The following is a 22,024-nucleotide window of genomic DNA, read 5'->3' as shown; positions in this document are numbered from 1 at the left end:
TTTTACTTTTCCAGACATTGTAAATATTTTTTCTTCAATTTTATTGTAAATAAAACCACCAAACTTAACTAAATTCACTGAGAACGCTTCACTGTTCTTAAAACACACTGCTACTTGCATTTGCCTGTCGATTGCATTGCGCAATAATTACTAAACTTGTAGGAACTCGTCCTACAATAATCGTATGCGTAATCTGCGATTACGATTAATCGTAAAATTCGCGATAATCGGCGGTTACGATTAATCATAATCGTAATCGTTTCATCACTATAGATATGTATATATCAATGCTTATCAGTAGTTTTTTTATTGTGAATATATATATATATATATATATCACTGTTAATGGTTAAAAAAATGGAAAAATCCCAATTAAAGAAATATTTTTAAATTAAGCCTCCAACTTAAAAAAAGCAGATGATCATATTTCTAATTTTTATAGTTGAGAAAAATTAAAAATATTTAGAAATTAAAAATTACTTTGGTATCTTCAGTAGTACGCTCTAAATTAAGCGATCTAAATTAATAAAAAATAAACAAACCAAAATAGAAAAAAAAAATCTATTTAAACCATAAAAATAAAAATTAATTATCCTAATACGAACAAACCGAAAGATTCTTCTAAATCCATAAAATTCTCTTCACCCACTATGATATTAAAAATAACCTTACCACGAACTAAAGGAACACCAGAAACTCCCAAAGTTGCCTAAAGCTAAATTCACAACACAGACTCATGCAGTTCTATTGTGTTTATAAAAATTTAAACGCTAAAAACACCATTAAAATTATTGTATTCATTTAACAACGGTAATACAATGGAAATACAAATAAAAAAAGACGTCTGTGCCATGAAGAGTCTATTCATGGCTGGTAACAGTTTCTGGAGGTGAATCGCCAATAGTGTAAGTCAGACTAACTTTCCCTTCTTTAGTCATATGCAAACCCATAAAAATTTTCTTTGTGACATTTTTGTAGTTGTTGAAGCTTGATTCATACTGTCGCGTTCTAATTTGAGAAAGAGCGGCCACTGATGATTTTAATTCCACAATCAAGCCAGCTTCATTCAAAATCATAAACAAATCAAGATGAGGAGGTCTTCCTTTAGGTTTTGTTCGGGAGATGCTTAGTTCACTGCGAACTATATAAAATTTAACATTATATGCCAAAACAAAGAGAATACAATGAAATTCGTCCTCGTTTTGGGGCATTATGGCTCCATCAAACAATTTAGAGACAGCCTTTGCATATTCTTTAAATACATTTTTGTCTTCTCTTGTTAGCACTGATTCTAATGCAACCAAATAACCCTCAATATTTTTACCTGAAAGCTGGTGTTTCTGTGAAAACAATCCTATATGATAACATTTTCCCCGCAACAACGTCCTAATTTCGTCATTTGGAATCCGAATGGTGATTGTTTCATTCTTAGTGCTAGTGCGTAAAACATTCAAGTATCCATTTTCGGTCAAAAATTGGAGGAAAAGATGTGCATGTGACATATCTATAGATTTAAGTTCTTGATGAATCAAGTTTTGTAAGGCAATTATGTTTTCTTTCGCAAATTTTTGAATGGCCTTTATTTCGATCTCTTCTCCATCAATAAGATCTTCAATCAATTCATGAATCAGATAATGTCCAAACAGATGTTTTAGGTAAGTGATGCTGCCCGAGTCAACCCAGTAATTTTCAAAGCATGGTTCCTTCATTCCGTGACTTGTGCTCAAATATTTTAAAACTGATAAACAGCTATAAATGGTAGAGTCATCTGAAGTCGTTAATTTATAACCATTGTACCACTTTTTTACGTCCTCATTATTAAAAGGAGCAAATTCTTCTTTTTCAAGCAGACTCTTCACTTCTGTATCTGTAAATCCAAAATAAGGAGCAAATCTAGGTTTTCTCAAAAACTGATAATACTGGATGTTGTTCGCGTCGCCAGATAAAACTTCTGCGACGCGGACACAGGCATTTATTAAGCCTTTCTTGATATGTTCGTTGTTTTTGAACGTAATGGACATGATGCGACCGATAACTTCGATGGTTTCGTCCAGAACATCATTCTTTGAAGTTGAATATCGGAACATGATGTACATGATAGGAGAATCGAATTCATCGATTAATACATAAACGGGTTTATTATGGTACACATGTAAACAGCGAGATAAGCGCTTCAATCCTTTAATCACCTCATCTTCATCAAGATTTTTGTAATTATTCCAATAATTCTCATATATTTTAATAGGGCCCAGAACCTCCAATTTCGTATCTGACCAAGAATATTTTCCATCGATCTTTTTTATAAGATACTGATGTTCATTAAATGCACAGTAAATGAGTTCCTTTAATGATTGAAGGAGTCCATCTGTAGTTCTAGCAGTGATATTTTTAAAGTCCACGTATATGACAGGATTCTCTTGGCAGTACATATCAAAAAAAAACCTTTCCTCTTTCCATATTTTTAACTGATTGTCTTGGAAGAGTTTTTTGTTCCCTGTTAGGAATTCTTTCACCATGTCCATGTTTGTTGATTTCCCAAAGCGGCGAGGCGCCAAAGCTACTATCACTTCTTCATCTGCTTCAAGAAAGTCTTTAATAAATAGCGTCTTATCCACAAAGGCAGCAACGTGTATGATTTCACTAAATGATTGTGTGGACAAATTACATATTTTCTTTGGTGATGTGCTCTGAAAAGATAAAAACATATCACATAACTATGCAAGAACAGAAATGCTACATAAACAGGTATGAGATTACATTTATTAAACTTGCCTTTCTTTGTACCTCATTTGCACTTCCTCCTTCCATTCTTGCTCGTTTTTCTAGATGATAACTCATCGGCTAGAAACAATAAGAATAATGTAAAACAATCTGGAGACCTAAACATAATACAAAAAATGTACAGTTGGTTACAGAAAAAACGGAAAATAAATTTCTTTATGGTGTGAACAAAATCTGATGACATTGACAGTTTTCAAAAAATTTATGTATTTTTTTTTTTACCAAAATGCTTCATTTATCTGAAACAGACAGAGCTATCATCGCCGGCCATTTAGAAAATGATAGAAAAATTACGGATCTAGATGCAGAATTTGGAGTGGTAAAAAGTACAGTGACAAGAAATTCTAACCTCGCCGACCTGTCGCCAGTTTTACATTAACAAAATTTTAAGGAAAAACGTCAACATAGTTTTTGACATTTTCCGTTTTTTTTTTGCAACCAACTGTATTATTTTTTTAATAAGCACAAAATCAGGGAAGTATGAAATAAAATCAACATTTATTAATTTTATGCCATTTTGGGCTTACATAAGTCCTAATATAAACTGTATAGTGTGGGTATAACAGCATAATACGTAATTTACATCAACACATCAACAAAAAAAAAACGCCAAATAACAACAGATAAAAGCATAACAATAAAAACACCTTTCCAGCATCCACAACCCCGGTGAAGCTTTTTTATATACTTGTATACATCAACGGTACTGAACATGGAATAATTAGAGTCCGCAATCTGGCTTATGAATAGATTACCTATCAATAATACAAATTTGAAACAAGCTTTAGGAATTGCTAATTCTCTTTATAATGAACTTTATCATTAATGAAATTGTTTTCACGTTTTCAACACAAGGAATTCTTCCTCAGAGAAAATTGGCTTAAAATCATAATTAAATTTAATATCATGACTTATATTACCTTTTGTCTTTACAAATAAAGTAAAAAACATGTTATTCATTTCATTTACTCCCTCATTACAATTATGTTTTTTTCTTATATTGTTTTTGCTTTTTTTTTTAGTAAATCATGCATAATTTTTCGATTTATTAAATTTGAATAATTATATTTTGTCGATCAAGTGATAAATTAGTCAAAATCGACAAAATGTATTAACTGCGAGTTTTGAAGATTTTTCCGATTGTGATTTCGTTTGTCAACATTTTAAAAATCATTAACCCTTTACCATACTAAACTAAACATAACAGAGTCGCCCAATCTATGGAAATTATTCCATCGGGTACTAATCTTTGTAACATCAATGGCACATTATATTTAATGATTAATATTTTTTTTTTAAATAAATTTAAAAATGACCAATACTAAAGAGAACAAAATTGTAGCAGAATATTATACACCATTAAAAACAAGACAACCATCTGAACTACAACAATTTAATAGTTATTTATGTTACAAGTGTTGAAAAACGATCGATTGCTTTACGAACGGTAATATGGCGCGAGACGCAGTCGAGCGCTGTATGTGAGTGAGTAAAGCAATGGAGTTTTCACAAGAGTACCATACAATATTTTTTTTCCACTCTCTACATGGTAAGTACGTTGTTATGACATTGATTTTGTGGATGTAGGTACAACTTTTTTGACCTACTGTTGGTTACTATTAACGACGGGATGTAAGTAACCACTTACCTCCCTCGGGGAAATAAGTGACAAAAATTAAACCAAACAAAACACTAATATGCCTTATGGTAACGTTTATTCGATTTCTGTGGCAGGGGGAAGGAACATGAAGCGTTTGCAGCCTCAGCAACTTCCATTTCTCTTTTAATTTTGTTCAAATTCATTTTACAAACTTTTGACACGACGCTTTTAATATTGACGTTTTGTGTGATGAAAGTCGTAGCAACCGGCAACAGACATACTAATATTTTATTCAAATATTTAAAATAAATTCATCAAAAAGAAAGTATGCAGTTCAAAATAACTTTGAGAGTGGAAAAAATATTATAAACAATTCGGGAGGTAACTAATTTAACCAGTCTCGGACTCTATTGCTACCCCTCGCTATCGCTCGGGGGCAAACTTGTCCTCGACAGGTAAATATTAGTTACCTCCCTTAATGTTTAAATAACTATTGTGCTGCCTTTTGTAATAAAACATATTTTTGAATCATTAACATAATAAATATTAAATAATAAATATTACATGTCAGTGCTCGAATTTCAAATTCAAACGCAACTTTATAGCTTGCAAGGTCACCAACCGAAATTTTTATTAAAAAAAAACCCAAAACTAAAATTATCACATTTTAGCATTTTTTAAATATTTACGGAGCACCTTTTGTTTTATAACATTAGAGACATAATTGTCTTTCAGTAAGACTTGATTTGCCACAATTAGTTTATTTTTTCTTGCCTTAGATTTCTTGTTTGTCCATTGCAGCACTAGAGTTTTCTCATTTCCATTGCCGCACGCTAATCGTCCACTTAAAATGCCAATTGCAACTACGGCAGCACAAAAAAAATAGTTACAAATCTTTTACTCAAGATGAAAAATTAAATATACCAAAAAATATCAATGAAGTAACTCGACCGTAAATAAAAAACTAACAAAAACAGATTTTTGCAGATCTAAAAATATTTCCAGAAATTCCCTAAATATGGGACTAAATTCAGTTGGAATTAAGATTGCATGTAAAACGAGAACAAAAGAGAACAAATCGGAACAATTGGGAACAAGAGAGAAAAAATAAATTAAAAAATAAAAAAATATTCGATAATGTAGAACATACAGCAGGTAGTCGTAAAAATATAAGTTTAGATGAAGAAGCAGATAAATTAATTAGTAAATCTTTAGAAACTTTTCAGTCATAAATGGACAAACTACAGTCCATTTCATTTAAGTATGCAGTGTAGAATAGCATAGGGACTATTTTCCCGTTGTTGATTGGTCAAAATGAGAGAAAAGTTTATACTAGGCAACGTTCGATTTTTGATACTACTGTCAAATTTTGATATTTGATAGATTTTTTGGTTATTAGTGTCAAATTGATCGAGTTTTTGTATCAAACGGATCATTAAACTACAATTTTTTTATTAGAATACCACTGTCGTAAGTTCCTTTATGACTTTTTTTTTGTTAATTTTGCTTGGAATGTATGTTTTCAAATTTGCCGCGTTCGTTAGTGTGAAACGTTCTCCATTCGAAGCGACATCTACTGCATTCTTAAATGGAATGGACTGTAGTTTCATACATTCCCAACGATGAGAAAGAAAAATGGAAAAAAGATTTAAAACCTATTATTATTGAAATAGACAGATTAGAAGATGGAGCAAAAATAGTTGGTTTCAAACAAGAAGTTGCAGATAAATATATTGGAAGAAAAACAGCTAATTTATTCCTTGAACAATTAATTACGACGATAAACTAGAGTCCGCTAATAATAAAATAGATGAATTGGAATATAAATTAGATTAGAATATTTGCGGACGTACGGACGCGTGTGCATGTCGTGCGTGTGTGCTCCGTTGTTTTCGCTTTTTGTCGAGTGTTCCCTGGGATTTTTGGGAGCGAATTCAGCATAGCTGCATAGGGCCTGTGTCCTCTCGTCTCCATTTTTTGTTTTTTTCTTCTCACTCTGGTTGCTGGGTGAGTTTGTTCCATTTTATACTTTTTTCGTATTGTTGATGGTGGAGATGTGATTTCGTCGCGGCAAAAACCACCTTTTTTGCGCTACTGATAGTATTGTGCTATCAGTGCTATCACACTCTACTGAATATACTGCCAATTTTGTTCCTCGCCTCTCTTGCTTATTGCTTGTATCTGCATAATGCCTGCTTGCAAATTATGTAGCACAATTTTGAAACATTTCGATAAATGCATCGAATGTTACGTGTGCAAATCTAGATTTCACATAAAATGTTTGAAATTTGATGATAATGATGTAAAGGTCTTTAATAAATATAACAATTTTCAATTTGTTTGTGATGAATGTCTCGCAATTGAGGGCTCATCTAAGCTTGATCTGTTGACTGAATCCGTAAATAAATGTGTGTCAATTGTTGAAGAACAGAGTCAAATTATTACAGCTCAAAATACTTTGATAAAAGACTTAAAGAATACCAACACGGTTGAGCTCGGAGCAGTTACCAATAATCTACCTCTTTCTTACTCGGAAGTCACTAAAAAGTCATCTGTCATTCTAAGACCGAAAAATGAAAATCAGACTGTTTCCGATATCAAGAAAGATTTACTTACTAATATTGACCCCATAGCTTCCAAGATAGCGATTTCTAATATTAAGGGGAACCGAAGTGGTGGAGTAATTATTACTTGTGATAGTCTGGAAGATTCCACCAGGATTAAGGGCTTGATATCTGACAGATTGTCAGGTTATAACGTGAAGGACCTGCCTCTGCTGCATCCGAGAGTTAGAATTTCGCACATTGATTCCTCTGTATCCCAAGACAAATTGCTAGAGTATATATTGAGTCAGAACAAATCCCTCTTCAGTAAAAACTTTAACTGTGTTCTGAAAAAGTTTTCTCCGCTGCGCAACAATACCACCCTTAATCAGGCGTTGTTGGAGGTGGATGTTGCGTCTTATCGTAACATTTTGGCTGCGGGTAAACTTCTCATTGGGTACGATTACTGTAGAGTGTGGGATGCTGTTGATCTTCGGCGTTGCTTTAATTGCTCGGGCTTTCATCACCTTTCGCGACAATGTCGTCAGACTGAACCGATTTGTCCCAGGTGTGCCGGTCATCATTGTGTTAAGGACTGTACATCCACAACTTTAAAGTGTATTAACTGCTCGGCGCTTCGAGATGAGCATCCGGACATTGACTGTACCCATGCGGCATGGGATAATTCCAAGTGTACAACTTACAAATCACATCTTGCTACTTTCAAAAGCAGGGTCCTTAGTCTCGAATAGCAACCACTGCATTCGTATCATCGGGGGAGAGATGTTTCACTTTCCCACAACCCATCTGAAACTCATACAGTCAGTTCTCTAGTTTGCTATTATCAAAATGTTAGGGGGCTGGGAACCAAAACTCACAATTTTTATCTCTCTACGATTGCTGCTTCGCATTATAACATCATAGCTCTTACCGAAACATGGCTCCATGAGGGCATCAGCGATAGTGAATTGTTTGATTTGTCAACCTTCACAGTCTTTAGACATGATCGCACTACTGTTCCGGAAGGGCCTAGGCGGGGTGGTGGAGTGTTGCTGGCAGTCCGGAATGAATTTAATGCTGAGAGGTGCGAAGTGGTGTGTGATGTTATGTCCAGAATCGATCTTTTGCTAGTCAAGATTAATTTTAATTATCGTGCTGTGTACGTCCTGGTGCTTTACATTCCCCCGAACTCTCATGATCTTACGTACAAGGTCTTCTGTGATCTTCTGATGTCTTTGCATTTCTTATATGACAGCAATCTATTAATTGTGGGAGATTTTAATGTTCCGGATTACGTCAACGGAGTATGTGGTCATTCCAAAGCTTCTACCTCTTGTCAACTGCTTAACAATTTGATTTGTTTTTACGACTTGAAACAATGCAATAATGTTCGAAACTCTAACAATAGGCTCTTGGATCTGGTGTTTGTCAATCGGTGTCTAAGTTGTTCCGTGATCGACTCAGGTGATCCGTTGGTTGGAGTCGACGATCATCATCCATCTCTTGAGGTGGGCGTCACCATAGGTGATGTGTTCAAGAGATTTCCAATCGGTCGAAGCAGTTCGTTCAATTTTAGGAAATGTAACTTTGTTGCTCTCTACGATGCTTTGAACGGTGTGGATTGGTCGTTTCTCTCTGCTTGTGCAACTGTTGAGTGTGCTGTGTCCGATTTTTATTCAGTGTTGAATGAGGTGTTTCGCTGTCATGTGCCGTTGAGGGGTAGGTGTTCTGGAAGTTATCCGGTATGGTTCAACAAGAACTTGATTACTCTGTTGAAAAAGAAGAATAGGGCATGGAGACGTTATAAGACAACCGGATCTGTCTACGACTTTGAAACTTTTAAATCCTTAAGGCGGTGCTTTAAGGCGGATGTTGCCGCTGTGTACAGAGAATATGTCAGACGAGTTAACAATGACATCAAAACAGATCCAAAGAAATTCTGGTCATTCCTGAATTCCAAGAATAACTCCAGCTCTATTCCTGCTTCCATGGTTTTTAACAATGCTACTATAACGGATCCTCAAATCATAGTTGACAGCTTTGCTGATCATTTCTCAAAATCTTTTACGAGGGATGCCGCCAGCACTCTCCCATCTGCTTCTCTTCCGTATGATAATCTTACTCTGACGAGAGTTTCAGACGATGATGTACTTAAAGCCATAAAATGCCTTAAACCTAACATGACTAGTGGACCTGATGAGATACCAAGCCTTGTGATAAGGGATTGTGCGGCGGTCTTCGCCGATCCTTTGTGTTTCCTATTCAACCTAATATTAAATACTAGTTGTTATCCTATGAGATGGAAGACTTCGGCCGTGCGCCCCATTCACAAAAAGGATGACAGATCGGAGATTACCAACTACAGGCCTATTGCCTTAATCAGTAACTTTGCAAAGGTCTTTGAATATGTCCTGTATAATTCCTCACTCCATTATGTCTCCCACAAGCTATCTCCGAATCAGCATGGCTTCACAAAGTGTCGGTCCACCGAGACGAACTTGGCGTCGATCAGTCAGTATCTATCTGATGCGTTAGATAACCATTCCCAAGTGGATGTAGTTTACACGGATCTCTCGAAGGCCTTCGACAGGATTGATCATGGTCTTTTGTTGATCAAATTGGAGTCATTCGGTTTTTCGGATAATCTTGTGGAGCTAATAAGGTCTTATTTAAGCGATCGATTTATGTACGTGGGAGTGAATGGGTATGCGTCTAAGCCCTTTAAGCAGGAGTCTGGCGTTCCGCAGGGTTCTGTTTTGGGTCCGCTGTTTTTTAATATCTTCATAAACGATCTGGTGGACGATCTCGACGTACCGCACCTCTTGTTTGCCGATGACATGAAGATTTACCTTAGGATAGACTCGATTGATGATGCTCTTCGACTTCAGGGCTGTATTGAGGAGATCTCTAGAAGGTGTAAGTTAAATAACCTTGTTCTCAACCATCTTAAGTGTAGCATAGTCTCATTCACAAGGAAGACCAAGCCTCTCTTATTTGACTATAAAATCAACGGCTCCATTCTTACAAGACGTGAGTCTATTAGAGATCTGGGTGTCATCTTCGATTCCAAACTATCCTTCGGCGAACACATTCGGACCATTGCGGGGACTGCCTTCAGGGCACTGGGTTTTGTTTTGCGTGCTGGCAGGGAATTCTCTGATGTCGCGACCCTGAAGCTTCTGTACATCACCTATGTGAGATCCCGGCTCGAGTATGCTTCCCTTGTGTGGTCACCGATTTATGATGTTCACTCTTCTCTTCTGGAGCGAGTGCAACGCAGATTCCTGAAGAATGTAGTCTTCATGTTGAATGGTGCATATCCGCCTCGTGGGTGTCCACAAGGTCTTCTGCTCGGTGAGGTTGGTCTGCAGTCTCTGCTTGATAGACGCATGGAGCATTCGGTGATCTTTTTGTTCAAATTGTTCAGAGGGCTGCAGGAATGTCCTCACGTTCTGGAGAGGATCAGCTTGAGGGTTAGCCGGTCGGGATCTAGGGTAAGGAGTGTTTTCTACATCGGTCAGCGCCACACTGACATCGGGCTCAAGTCACCCGTCACTCGAATGCTGCGAAATTACCAGAGTGTCGAGGCCCACATCGATATTTTTTGTTGCAGCATTTCGCAAATCAAAAAATTCTTCTCCATCTCCTCGTGAATTAGGGCGATCCTACTCAGATGAGTGCTCGGTAGTTGTAGCCTGGGTGTTGGGATGCTCTCTGTGTAATGGTTGTTGTGTTGTGATTGTGTTTTGTGTATCATTTTCTTTTTGGCAGGGCTTCTAATTGGGCGTCAAGCCTGTTAGCCGTCAACAATAATAATAATAATAATAATAATAACTACAATAATTACGATCCTAAAAAAACTAGCAGAATTAAGAAACAAAACAGTAGTAATACCATCAAACATCGATGATGTAAAGAAAAGAACTTTTAAAATACTTGAAAGACATACTAAAAATAGAGAGAGCAATAAATGAAAAGACTCAAAAATTGTAAATTAAATGGAAAGTACTGTATTCAAGAATTTAAATATATTCAATAAAGAATATCCAAAATTCCGAAAAAAGTTTTCAAGTCTTATTCAACAAGTTAATAAATTAAAAATCATTATTTTTGTTCTTATATGTATTATGGTAATTGTTATTATTGTTTTCTTAATTTATTACTTCAACACTAATAAAAAATAGCGATTTATTCAACAATTTCCATAAACTAATACGTGTCCATAAGCTAATGTATCTGTAGAATTAGGTAAAAGGTATCTTTTATCATCTTTCCAACTTAGAGACTTTTTCTTTACTTCTTCAGTAAATATATCATGTTTATGACTCCTGATCACTTTCTGTCTATGGAAGTATTCTTTTTGATTAAACAAGCAATTTTTGTAATCTTCAAAACTTATTTCTTTCTTCATTACTGCTTTCTTAATACCTTTTAATTTTTTCGAAACAGACGTTTCAGTTCTGTAACTGTACATTTTTGATTGAAGATTAGGAAAGCGAATTTTAAGGAAATCTAGTTTTGCCAAGGTTAATACGTTATTTCCATACATTTTAAATTGATTATGCATATTTTTAAATACTAATCGTTCAAAGTCATTACATATTTGATTTGCTTCTCATATCGTTCAATTTTTTTTTAAACATTTGCCATGCTTCTTGGTCATCGTTATGTAAGCGATACATTTAATTTATTACATTTTTTTTTTCATAAGAAATTATCCATAAACAGTGCGTGCTAAAACACACAGTCCCTGTTTAGGTAAAACTGTGAGAAGCCTCAGGATTCAAAAATATGTGTTGTATATGGAGGTGATCAATTTAATGATTATAAATATATTAATTAATTGTCGAAAAAAAAAATACTTCTAATAAAAGCGATCTAGTGCAATATGCGAGGCAATATGAGACCTACGTATTATAAAAAGTCTACATAAAATGAATGAAAAGCTAGATATCAACGTAGGTTCAAGAGAAAAGAGAGCAATTATATTAGAATTTAATATATATATATACAGGGTATCCCAGAAAAAGTGTAGGAGCCGAGGATTGCAGATTCTTCTGCGAAGTAGATCTTTAATGGATCTTTAATGCCGCAAAAAAAAGGTCTTGTTGGCGTGCCACGCACAGCAAGAACACCTGAAGCGGAAGAAATGGTGCTAAAGTCTAATTTTTCCTGGTAGGCGCGTGCGTGCGCATCTCGGAAAGGTAGAATCACATAGCTAAGATTTTTAGCAGGATGCAGGAATTGTTAGTATTTTTGGTTGCATATTATCTAGGGGATCAGTATTTGTGGTTGCACATTAAAACCCATGTTTATGATTTAATTTTTGTATAATTTGTAAAATGTAAACAAAAAATTTTATGAATAAACTCGTGGAAAAATTGATAACAAATATTATATGTATGTACAACATTTTTTTATTATTATTTTATACATACAGGAGTTAAATTGGGTACAAAACAACTCGATACTTTTCGATTCAATCGTTAATTTAAAAAAAAAAAAATTAAAACAAAATAATCATCACCGCACTTTTCACCTAAAAAAAAAAGTGACATCGACAAAAATTGACAGTTCATATGAAATTGGCAAAAATTTCATAACAACTACAATCATTTATAATAACCATGTATCTTGCAAGAGAAAAGGAAAAGGCTTAATTTTATACATATAGGCAGTGATTCTAGACTTCATTTCTGCTAACAAATCCACAACATGCTTATTATAAATTAGTTTGTGAATTTTTACCAACTGCAGTAACTCTGCTTTTACAAAGGTTTTATCAAAAACAATTTGTTTTGATTTTAACCAATTTTGAATATTTACTTTCTTCCAAGAGGAATTGGGTATTTTTTCTACTACTCAATGTTTACAGTTAATTGAAAACAATGTATGTAGTTACTTGAATTTTAATTCGTGTAAAACATTATAAAGCTTAGAACGACTGATGTTTGGAATTTCTTCATTGTTTTGCACTTCCCTGTACACAGCATCAATTGTAGGAATTCTGTTTGCAGAGAAAAATGAGTGCACTGTTTTTCAAATGAGATATTTTTGATGTTCATCCAATTGAATCATACATTTCCTATCAGGTTTCTTCGGTGCCTGTAATTGCCCACACTTCTTTTCTTCCGCCAAGTATCGTTGAATGTTTCTAAATCCACAACCTACAACACAAAGTAATTAAGCTGTGATACAACAAAAAAAAAACTCAGAAATCAATACCAGTATAATCCAGTGGCGGCTCGCCAGGGTAGGCAAGGTAGGCGCCGCCTACCCGCCGTCCGAATCAAATTAAATTTTTTTATGGGTAATTACATATACATATTTAAAAAATATATCAATATATATTTATTCAAGTCTTTTTACTCTATTAAGCATAGGAAAGATATGCGTCGGAATAAAAAAATCTACACCTACCATAATTATAATTCCACAATCCAGAACGAGAACCCAGGCGACATTTAATTTACGCCTGAAAAACGAGTCAACCATAGCGCATTATCTCGCTCGCTCTACCCTATCCATATAGAAAAATGTCTCGCTTCTGCCTTAAATTTCGCATATTATTCGACTCAAGCAGGCACGAGCTTCGGCTGCCTTTAGGATTTATCGGATCGACGAATGATTTTTTCCGTATTCGCGGGGCGTGAGGTAGGGGGATTGGTGTTCAGTCCAGTGTCGCTAAGGAAATGCCCATTGTTTTGACTTCGTTGTGTAGTTAAGTGAGTGGGTGCAAGGCAGGAATTCAGGAGGCAGGAGGGTAATAGGTATTTTTTTTCTATCCTTGGATAAGTTAAAGTTTTATTAGAGATGGATGTACCACACGATATTGTCTGCAGCCTTATGGAAAAACCTTTTTCGCAGCGCCGGAATGAGGAACGTTTTGAAATTGTTTCATTGGGCCGTCCCGTGCCAAACATTTCAATTTTATCTAGTGATAACAAACATGGTCAATCATTTTCGCGGTCATTTAAATATACGTGGTATACAAGCCATAAGTGGTTATGTGCCAGCATTTTTTAAAACTAAGTTATTTTGTTGGCCATGTTTACTTTTGACAAATTTGAGACAGAATATTTGGGTTTCGCGAGGATATTCAGATTTAAAAAATTTATCGGCTGCTGTAAAAAAACACGAGGCATCTAAAGACCATTTGCAGAACTGTTTAAGTTTAAAACGCCTCGAAAAAAATGCTCCCACAATTGGGGATGCATTAGAAGCGCATGGTGCTTTATCTATTAAATTATATAATGAAGAGGTAAGGAAAAATCAAATTTTGTTGACATATTTGATTGACGTAACCGTTACTTTGGCAAAGCAAGAACTTGCATTTCGCGGTCGAGATGAATCCAATAATTCGTCAACACTGGCAATTTTAAAGAAATATTCAATCTTCTAATTAAACGTGACTCTGAAATTCAAGCACACATTAAAAAAATTGGGGGTGTTTTCACTGGGTTATCAAAGACTATTCAGAACGATTTGATAGAATGTGTTGCTGATTTTGATATTCAACGGATATTCTCGAAAAATCTCAATGCGCGCTGTCCATACGGTTTGTGAACAAACTAAGTCAAATAAAGGAGAGGTTTTTAGGATTTTTTGATGTCAGTGAAGACAGAACTGCCGATGCTCTATATACTCTTATTACAAATGTTTTGGCGCCATATGAATTTAAGAGCAAATTGGTGTCCCAGTGTTACGATGGGGCAAGTGTTATGGCTGGATCTTTGAACGGGTTACAAATGAAAATTAAAGGTGATGCTCCGAAAGCACTTTTTACTCATTGCTGTGCTCATCGTTTGAATTTAGTATTGCAGAACGGTTCAAAATGCATTCGAAATTGTCGTATATTTTTCGCCACCTTAACATCTATTCCTGCCTTCTTCAACCAGTCTGCTAAACGAACATTTGTTTTGGATTCAGTTATTGGCAAGAGAATTCCGAAAAGTTGTGAAACTCGGTGGGCTTCAAGGTCAAAAATAATACATATCGTTGATTCAGAGTGAAATAATTTAATAAGCGTATTTTCACGAATATTTGATGATCAAAGTTCTGGAGCAGAATCAATAAATGGTGCCCGAGGCTATTTAAAACATTTTCAAAATTTTGAATTTGCTTTTCTTACCGGTGTCTATAATGAAATTTTCAACATTACTGATGTGCTTTTTTCTATTTTACAACGTAAATGCTTAGATATAAATTATTGCCAACAAGAAATCGAAAATGCTTTAATGAGAATTAAAAAATTAAGAAATGAGGAAAATTTTATTGTTTTTTATCAAAAAGCACAGTCCAAATTATCATCAGTTATAGAACAGAACCCACCTAAGAGAATGAAAGTATCCAATAACAATATGGACCAGACCACTGTATGTAAAGCGCTATATTTTGAAATTCTTGATAATATTATAGTGCAAATAGAAGTTCGTTTCAAAGACTTGGCAGACTTAAAATATTTTGCTCTGGCTGATAGTTCCAAATTTCAAAGTTTTGCAAAGAATTTTCCTCATCATTTAATAAATATTTTGTTTACACAGTACTCCTCTATATTTGACAAACAGAAATTAATTAACGAGTTAAGTGTAATTTATAACGATACACAATTTGAAAATTTAAAGGTTGTAGAGATATTGCAATCATTTACTCAAAATGAACTAATCGAAATATTTTCTGAAGCCTATAAGTTATTTGTTTTGATCGCTACGATTCCAGCTACTACAGCTAGTGTTGAGCGAAATTTTTCTTGCCTAAAGAGAATAAAAAGTTACAGCAGAAATTCCATGACTCACTTCACTTTCTTTACTTTCAATTAAAAAAGAACTACTCTGCGAGCTTTACAAAAATGAAACTTTTTATGATGACATAATTCAAATTTTCTCTACAAGTAAAGACAGGCGCATTAACTTAATATATAAAAAATAATCTGTCGACTGACATCTTTAAACAGGAGATTTGTTATTATTTTATTTTTTATTATTTTATTTACTGTTTTTTATTCGTATAAGTATTTTGTTTAATAGAATTTTTAAATAATTTTAAGTTTTCAAGAATTTATTTTATTTACTGTTTTTTATTCGTATAAGTATTTTGTTTAATAGAATTTTTAAATAATTTTAAGTTTTCAAGAATTTATTTTAGTTATTAAGTGAGAATAGGGCTATTGGCGAATCACTCACTAAAAAAAATGATAACGCGCCGCGGTAATACCTCAAACTTAGGGTGGTGTGGAAATTTACCTTGCCGGAAAAATAAGTCAAAAAAGCAACGAAAGAAAATACATCTTATTCCGTTCTCTATTTATCACCAATAGATTATAAGTACTTAGTTTATACCTAGATTTTATAATATTTTGTCGCCTACCTTTCTAATGAAGGCACGAGCCGCCACTGCGTCCATGACCCATCGGGAGCAGAGTTTCATCAATGCCATTATCTAAAAATTTTGGAATATTGGATAAAACGTTGTATGGCATACGTGGGTTATTAAGTATTACCCACTCGAGGTAATAACCTACTCGGGCAAGCCCTCGTAGGTTACAAATACCTCTCGTGGGTAATATCTTAAATAACCCACTTATACCATAAATAACTATTACAAAAACATAAATTCAGAAAATTGCCTAACCTATAATTAATTTTAGGTTCAATTCAACACATGTTACAACTTGACAGTAATAGTATACCTAATAAACATAATTATTCTATTAATTACTATTGTTTTGGACGTGAAAGCAACGTTTTTCTTTTACGACATTGGAAAACGATAACAATGTACCACGTGGCTGTTCAGTTATTTCCGTCGTCTGCGTTATTTCATTTACTTTAATTTTCGACAAAACCGTTGAAAATGAACGGAAAGCAGACGAATTATATTTTACTTATAACATTTAATTAATATCAAGACATATTACTTACCCCCTAAAAACAATTTGATTTAACACACCAATAAATTGATAACGACACAAGCCAACGCGTGCGTCAACTGTCAACGCAACGCAACCCAGGGGGGTATAACTGAGATACATGACCTTGAACATTAATTGACGCAAGCTCCATCTATACCTAGTCCACGAAACTTACGTATTGTTTAGTCAAGATACAGTTTGGCCTTGCAGTTTTGGTTCAGCGAACAAAAGCTGGCTCAAGGGTCATGCGCACGGGTTATGCGTCCCACGCCTAGATGTCCAACGTCCGTGATAAATAGCCAGTCGCCATTATTTGTGTAATTTTATTATAATATTAAAACAGTGTTTGTAATAATCATTATTTCAAAAATCATAGGCGTTGTTAGTTAATAGTCCTAATACACATTGTTGCTACATTATTGCCACATGAACCTTGGTACTTTATAATTAATCGTTAGAAAAATAATTCTTATGATTTTATAAGGAATATAGGTATATATGCCTTAAGATCATAAGATTTTTTTTAAGGATTAGTTATTAAGTATCAAGATTTATGTGGTAATAATTAGTAAATTGAACTTAAATTCGAAAAAGGTACCTACAGGGTTCGGTGTGTTTCCTAACTAATTATTTCTCGGGACTAAAAATAGATGGCGTCGCAAACGCAGTTTTTATTTCAAGTAAAGAGTGGGACATCCGTATCATCCGTGACGCAACCGCAACGGAAAACGGAACCATAGACAAAATAAAGTATATATAGAACGCAAAGTTGGTGTATTAATTGTGTCCTGGGTTTGCGTCTTGGCTTGTGCGCACCGTCCGCAGGCCGGAAGAGGACGCTGAAGTTGTTGCTGCCAAACATTGCCAAATTACCCGGTTTTTAAAAAACAAATAACATTACAAAAATTATAAATGTCAATCAATTTAATTGTCAATTGACTTGAATTGAATGTGAATTTACCATGAAGCGTTACAGCATTAAAAAGTGTTACAGGTCTGTTAGCACTACGTGCCATAGACTTCCAAATTCATTGAAATATGGGAACTGCTTTAAAGAGTAGCTGAAGTGGAAGACAATTTATTATCTGATGGAGTGTGGAGTGAAAGTGTATAATAACCACACGGTTTGTGAATTACATTTTGAAAAATCCGACTGTGGCACCAATTAACACACTTCTAAATAATGCTGTACTTGTCTAGTTTGCTCCTGCCTAATGGTAAACTCCGTCCAGCGAGAGATTGGGAGAGTTTAAATTGTAGGCTTGTAACCCAACACTACAAAATCCACTAGAATACAATACAAAAAAATTTAATAAAATTAATTATTGTGGTGGTACCTTTGAAATAATTTCGCGGGCATTGTAATCCTACGCCAATTTATGCTGTCACAGCAAATTGTCAAATTTCAGCTGTTGTCGTTGCCGCTGTCATTTTGAATCGTCAACACCGTGTGTGGTTTATTTGCTCTTTCGTCTTCAAGTGAGGTATTTTGTTGTGTTTAAAACTTCTTAATTATCTGGGATAAGTTAGTTTGTTCGTTTGTATTGACTAAGTTCTGTATTGTTAACCCCCTGAGTAGTGTGTGTTTTGTTCGTTGTTTCCTGCTTAACTGTTTTTTTTTGTGGTGTTTAAACTTTCTTAGTCTTTAAGATTAGTTAGTTTGTTGTTTTAGTTTGTTTCTGTTCAATAAGTTCCCTATTGTTTACCTCCGAGTGCCTTTTTTAAGTGACATTCCTATTTTTAAACATGAATCCCTTTAGTGATATCACGAACAATATCCAGACTGATGCAAAGGTATGAACATAATATTTTAAATTTAATTATATTGCTTTAAAACTGTTTTGTAGGCAACCCGAAGCTATTTAACTGTAGCTGGCAACCCAGCAGCGCAGAGGATGATTGCAAGTGCTTATTCATTTTTCATGAATGAAAAACTTACAACTCATAGTCCACTGGAGGTTGTTTTTCATACCTTATAACACAAAATACATAGTATTATATCATAATTTTAATGACATCATTTTGATTAGGTCAGATTAGTCAAGGGATAAAAGTATTTTTCTTAAAGATCACTGTGAGATGCTTAGGAGTTAGCAAAAACACGGTGTCAAAGTATAAAGATGGTCCAACTGAAACATCATCAAGAAAGTTGACGAGGCAGCGTCCCAGAAGAGCCACAGCAGACTTGCATTGCAATGTTAAGCAAGAAGTTCGTCTTGTTCTCTATGATATGGTGCAGAGCAGTAAGAAAAGGATTCTGTACTGTAAAGCTAGTTTTTTTCATTGAAATTTGTTTTGTCAGAATGATGTTTTGTAATTTTTTTTTAGATTGTTATGGGTCTTTTGTTCATATGAATAATGGTGTAGTTTAATTGTGTCATTTTCTGTTGTAGAGAAGCCTGTAACTTTAAACAGTCTTGGTGCAGAGTTGGCCACCAAATATATTTACGAACACAAAAGGTCAAGTTTAGCACTACTCTTAAAGAACTTGGGCTTTTCTTATAAAAAAGATGACAATCGAAGAGCTCTAATGGAAAAGCCACATGTAGTTGCGTTGAGAAAAATTTTTTTATCGAAATTTATGAAAAATGCTGAAAGTTCAGAAAGAAAACCATGTGTCTTTTTAGATGAAACATGGGTGTTTGCAAATGGTACCGTGCGAAGGTCATGGCAAGATGAAGATGTGCGTTCAGTTAAGAAAATTTCAGGAGAAGGAGGTAAATGTCAGTTGTGGTTTTATTTTACTGTAAGTACAATAATTTCAGAGAGATACATTGTCTTACATGCCGGAAATAAAGATGGATTTATTGAGGATGCTTCTTTAATTTTTAAAAGCAAGAAAAATTCGCTTGATTACCACAGCGAGATGAATGCCGAAACGTTTGAACAGTGGCTCCAAGATGTTCTCCTGATAAAACTGCAGCAGCCCTCTGTCATTGTTTTAGATAATGCTAGTTACCACAGTCGTTTGGAAGAAAAGAGACCAACGTCAGCCTGGAGGAAAGCTGTTGGTTGCAAAAAAATAACATTTCATATCCTGACATTGCTAAAAAAGACTATCTTCTCGCATTGTGTAAACAACATTTTAAAGGGCCCGTGTATGCCGTAGATCAAATTATTCATGCAGCAGGACATGATGTTATACGTCTGCCTCCATACTACTGCATCTTTAATCCAATAGAGATGGTATGGAGCCAGGCTAAAAGAAAATATGATGAAGTGGTCCTGCAAAACCACAATCCTTTGGAAGCATGGGCCCTTGCTTTAGCAGTCATAACACCACAACAGTGGACTAATTATGTAGAGCACACGGAACGACTGATTTTTAAATACTGGACTAAAGAAAAATTTGTCACGGTCAACGAAATCATCATCAATTTAAGTTTTAAATTTGGATTCCGATGATAGCGATGATGATTTCAGTCATTTTGAAGATGAATAATTAAACTTTTTGACGACCGAACATATTAAATTACAGTAGCCGCTCGATTTTGTGAATGCTCAATTGTATGAACACCTCGATTATATGAACAGCCACATATTTAACATTGTAGGTTCGGTAGAGTGAACAGTTGCACTCTTAATTCAGTGAACATTGATAAATTGCCTAATGTTTACCTTAACATTATGCTTCCACTATACAAAACATCATAAATAAGATATGCTGAGCCGGCCTTATATTAATTGACCCATATTTAGCATTTCTATATCACATTTCATTTGGCACATCAGTTAAAAATGAAAATGTTTAGTTTGAACTGACCCTGGCAAACGTGTGTTTTACATTGACTGTTCAGGCAAAAGCGTCACAATATGAAACCGCAGCGCAAGTTTTAACATTATTTTTGAAAAAATTGAAATAATAAATTTGATAAAATACTTCTTTAGAGTGAACGCAATATTTTTAACGATGATATATTAACTTTACGTAAATAAATATTGAAACATCGCGGTGATGAAAAATTTAGAGGAAAAAAAAATGTGAAACAAAACTAACATCTTACTTTAATGTCTTGTAAAAGTCATATTTTGTTAGAATTATAATTTAAAAACTACCTTTCAATTTTATGAACAATTTCGTTTCTTTGAACAAACGTGGTTTTTTATTTGTTCACAAAATCGAGGTGCTGTTTACATGTCTCTTGCAGTATTTGAGTAGACATTTTTTAAATTTTATTTTCAGTCTCCTACCGCTACAGGCTCTTCTGAGGTTTATTCAATAAGTAAAGTTAATACTCTAGAATATATATATATATATATTAATATTAATAAGTCAAATTGAATTCGGACTGGCGCACGGTAGTCAGTCATTCAGACAAACGTCTTCAGGAAGTCTCAGGATTTAATTTAAATTAACCTTGACGATCTCGTTGTCCATTTTTGTTTTATGTTTACAGTATTATGTATTATGTCTTAAGGGTACTCGAGCAGCATTGTCCACAATTTTGTGTAAGTCAGAAATTTAATTTAAAATTAACCAGTTACTGCAGGTGAAAACAAGAACGTATTTGATTTTATTTATTTGATTAATTAAATACAGGCGTCCTTAAACCCAAGGAATTGTTTTATTTCAACTCCTACCCCCCTGAAAAGTTCCCCATATTTTGCATCACGAACTGATCTTCCGCTATTTTGAACACAACAATTTCGTAGATATTTCACGACCAGCTAAATTAAGTCGTTTGATTCCACATTGATATAGATTATTTCCCTCTCTCGATGTATAATAGTATATATGTATAATTATTCTAATTTACATTTATACGTATAAACAATCTTGTTGGTTGAGGTTTTACTTTTAAATATTCTTGACGCAAGTAGTTATCAAGAGTAGGTACACGTCTTCGTGTAAAATACTTCAACTGTAATATTTTTCATTCATTTTGTCTCTTATTCGTTAAGGTACTTCATTAATTACAGCAAAATTTCAGGGCACAAAGTGTTACTAGGTACTACTTTCTCTGCGTAGAATTTAGTGATTTTTATGTCACCCAATCTCTCGCTGGACAAACTTTTTTTTTATACCTATAAATATCACACATATTAAACAAATTACAAACTTTTAAAGATTCCAGAAATTTCTACATCCGAAATTCCCATTCCCGATCCCAATCTTGGAACAAATCTACAAGACATGGTGTTGAAGAAAACGCGATATCCAACTCTTCTACCAGTACTATATTCGATCTT

The 22,024-nt window shown here is 34.4% G+C and overlaps 1 protein-coding gene and 3 long non-coding RNA genes across 9 annotated transcripts; 1 reads left to right on the top strand and 3 right to left on the bottom strand.

The window, feature by feature from the left end:
• Positions 1-547: 547 nt before the first annotated feature.
• LOC138140712 (uncharacterized) lies at positions 548-17,177 on the bottom strand. Of its 6 annotated transcripts, XM_069061699.1 has the most exons (5): positions 16,845-17,177; positions 16,291-16,362; positions 2,773-2,841; positions 1,325-2,687; positions 548-1,141 (listed from the first exon to the last, which is right to left on the bottom strand). In XM_069061699.1, the coding sequence occupies exons 2-5, from the start codon at positions 16,357-16,359 to the stop codon at positions 861-863; spliced, it is 1,782 nt and encodes a 593-aa protein (XP_068917800.1). In that variant the 5' UTR covers positions 16,360-16,362; positions 16,845-17,177; the 3' UTR covers positions 548-860. The 6 variants fall into 6 exon arrangements, with proteins under 6 accessions (XP_068917800.1, XP_068917796.1, XP_068917795.1 ...); XM_069061695.1 differs by having other exon boundaries at positions 548-2,687; positions 2,785-2,841; positions 16,845-17,168; XM_069061694.1 differs by having other exon boundaries at positions 548-2,687; positions 16,845-17,167.
• LOC138140718 (uncharacterized) lies at positions 12,236-16,284 on the bottom strand. Its single transcript, XR_011162719.1, has 2 exons — positions 13,150-16,284; positions 12,236-13,091 (listed from the first exon to the last, which is right to left on the bottom strand). It is a non-coding gene; the product is annotated as an uncharacterized lncRNA (long non-coding RNA).
• Positions 17,178-17,896: 719 nt separating the features above from the next.
• On the bottom strand, positions 17,897-18,299 carry LOC138140711 (uncharacterized). The gene is made up of 2 exons (XR_011162714.1): positions 18,172-18,299; positions 17,897-18,121 (listed from the first exon to the last, which is right to left on the bottom strand). It is a non-coding gene; the product is annotated as an uncharacterized lncRNA (long non-coding RNA).
• On the top strand, positions 18,224-21,390 carry LOC138140710 (uncharacterized). The gene is made up of 2 exons (XR_011162713.1): positions 18,224-18,628; positions 18,682-21,390. It is a non-coding gene; the product is annotated as an uncharacterized lncRNA (long non-coding RNA).
• Positions 21,391-22,024: the final 634 nt, after the last annotated feature.

Source organism: Tenebrio molitor, unplaced genomic scaffold, assembly GCF_963966145.1.
Source record: "Tenebrio molitor unplaced genomic scaffold, icTenMoli1.1 SCAFFOLD_153, whole genome shotgun sequence".
In the NCBI taxonomy this organism is placed as follows: domain Eukaryota; kingdom Metazoa; phylum Arthropoda; class Insecta; order Coleoptera; family Tenebrionidae; genus Tenebrio; species Tenebrio molitor.
This window is presented reverse-complemented; position numbering and strand designations above follow the sequence as displayed.

Coding starts and splice junctions, on each gene's coding strand:
- LOC138140712 (XM_069061694.1), bottom strand. CDS start 16,359: ATGGCATTGATGAAACTCTGCTCCCGATGGGTCATGGACGCAGTGGCG. Junction 2,842..16,290: donor CTCGTGCCTTCATTAGAAAG/GTAGGCGACAAA, acceptor TATTGTTTCTAG/CCGATGAGTTATCATCTAGA. Junction 2,688..2,772: donor CAAATGAGGTACAAAGAAAG/GCAAGTTTAATA, acceptor TTATCTTTTCAG/AGCACATCACCAAAGAAAAT.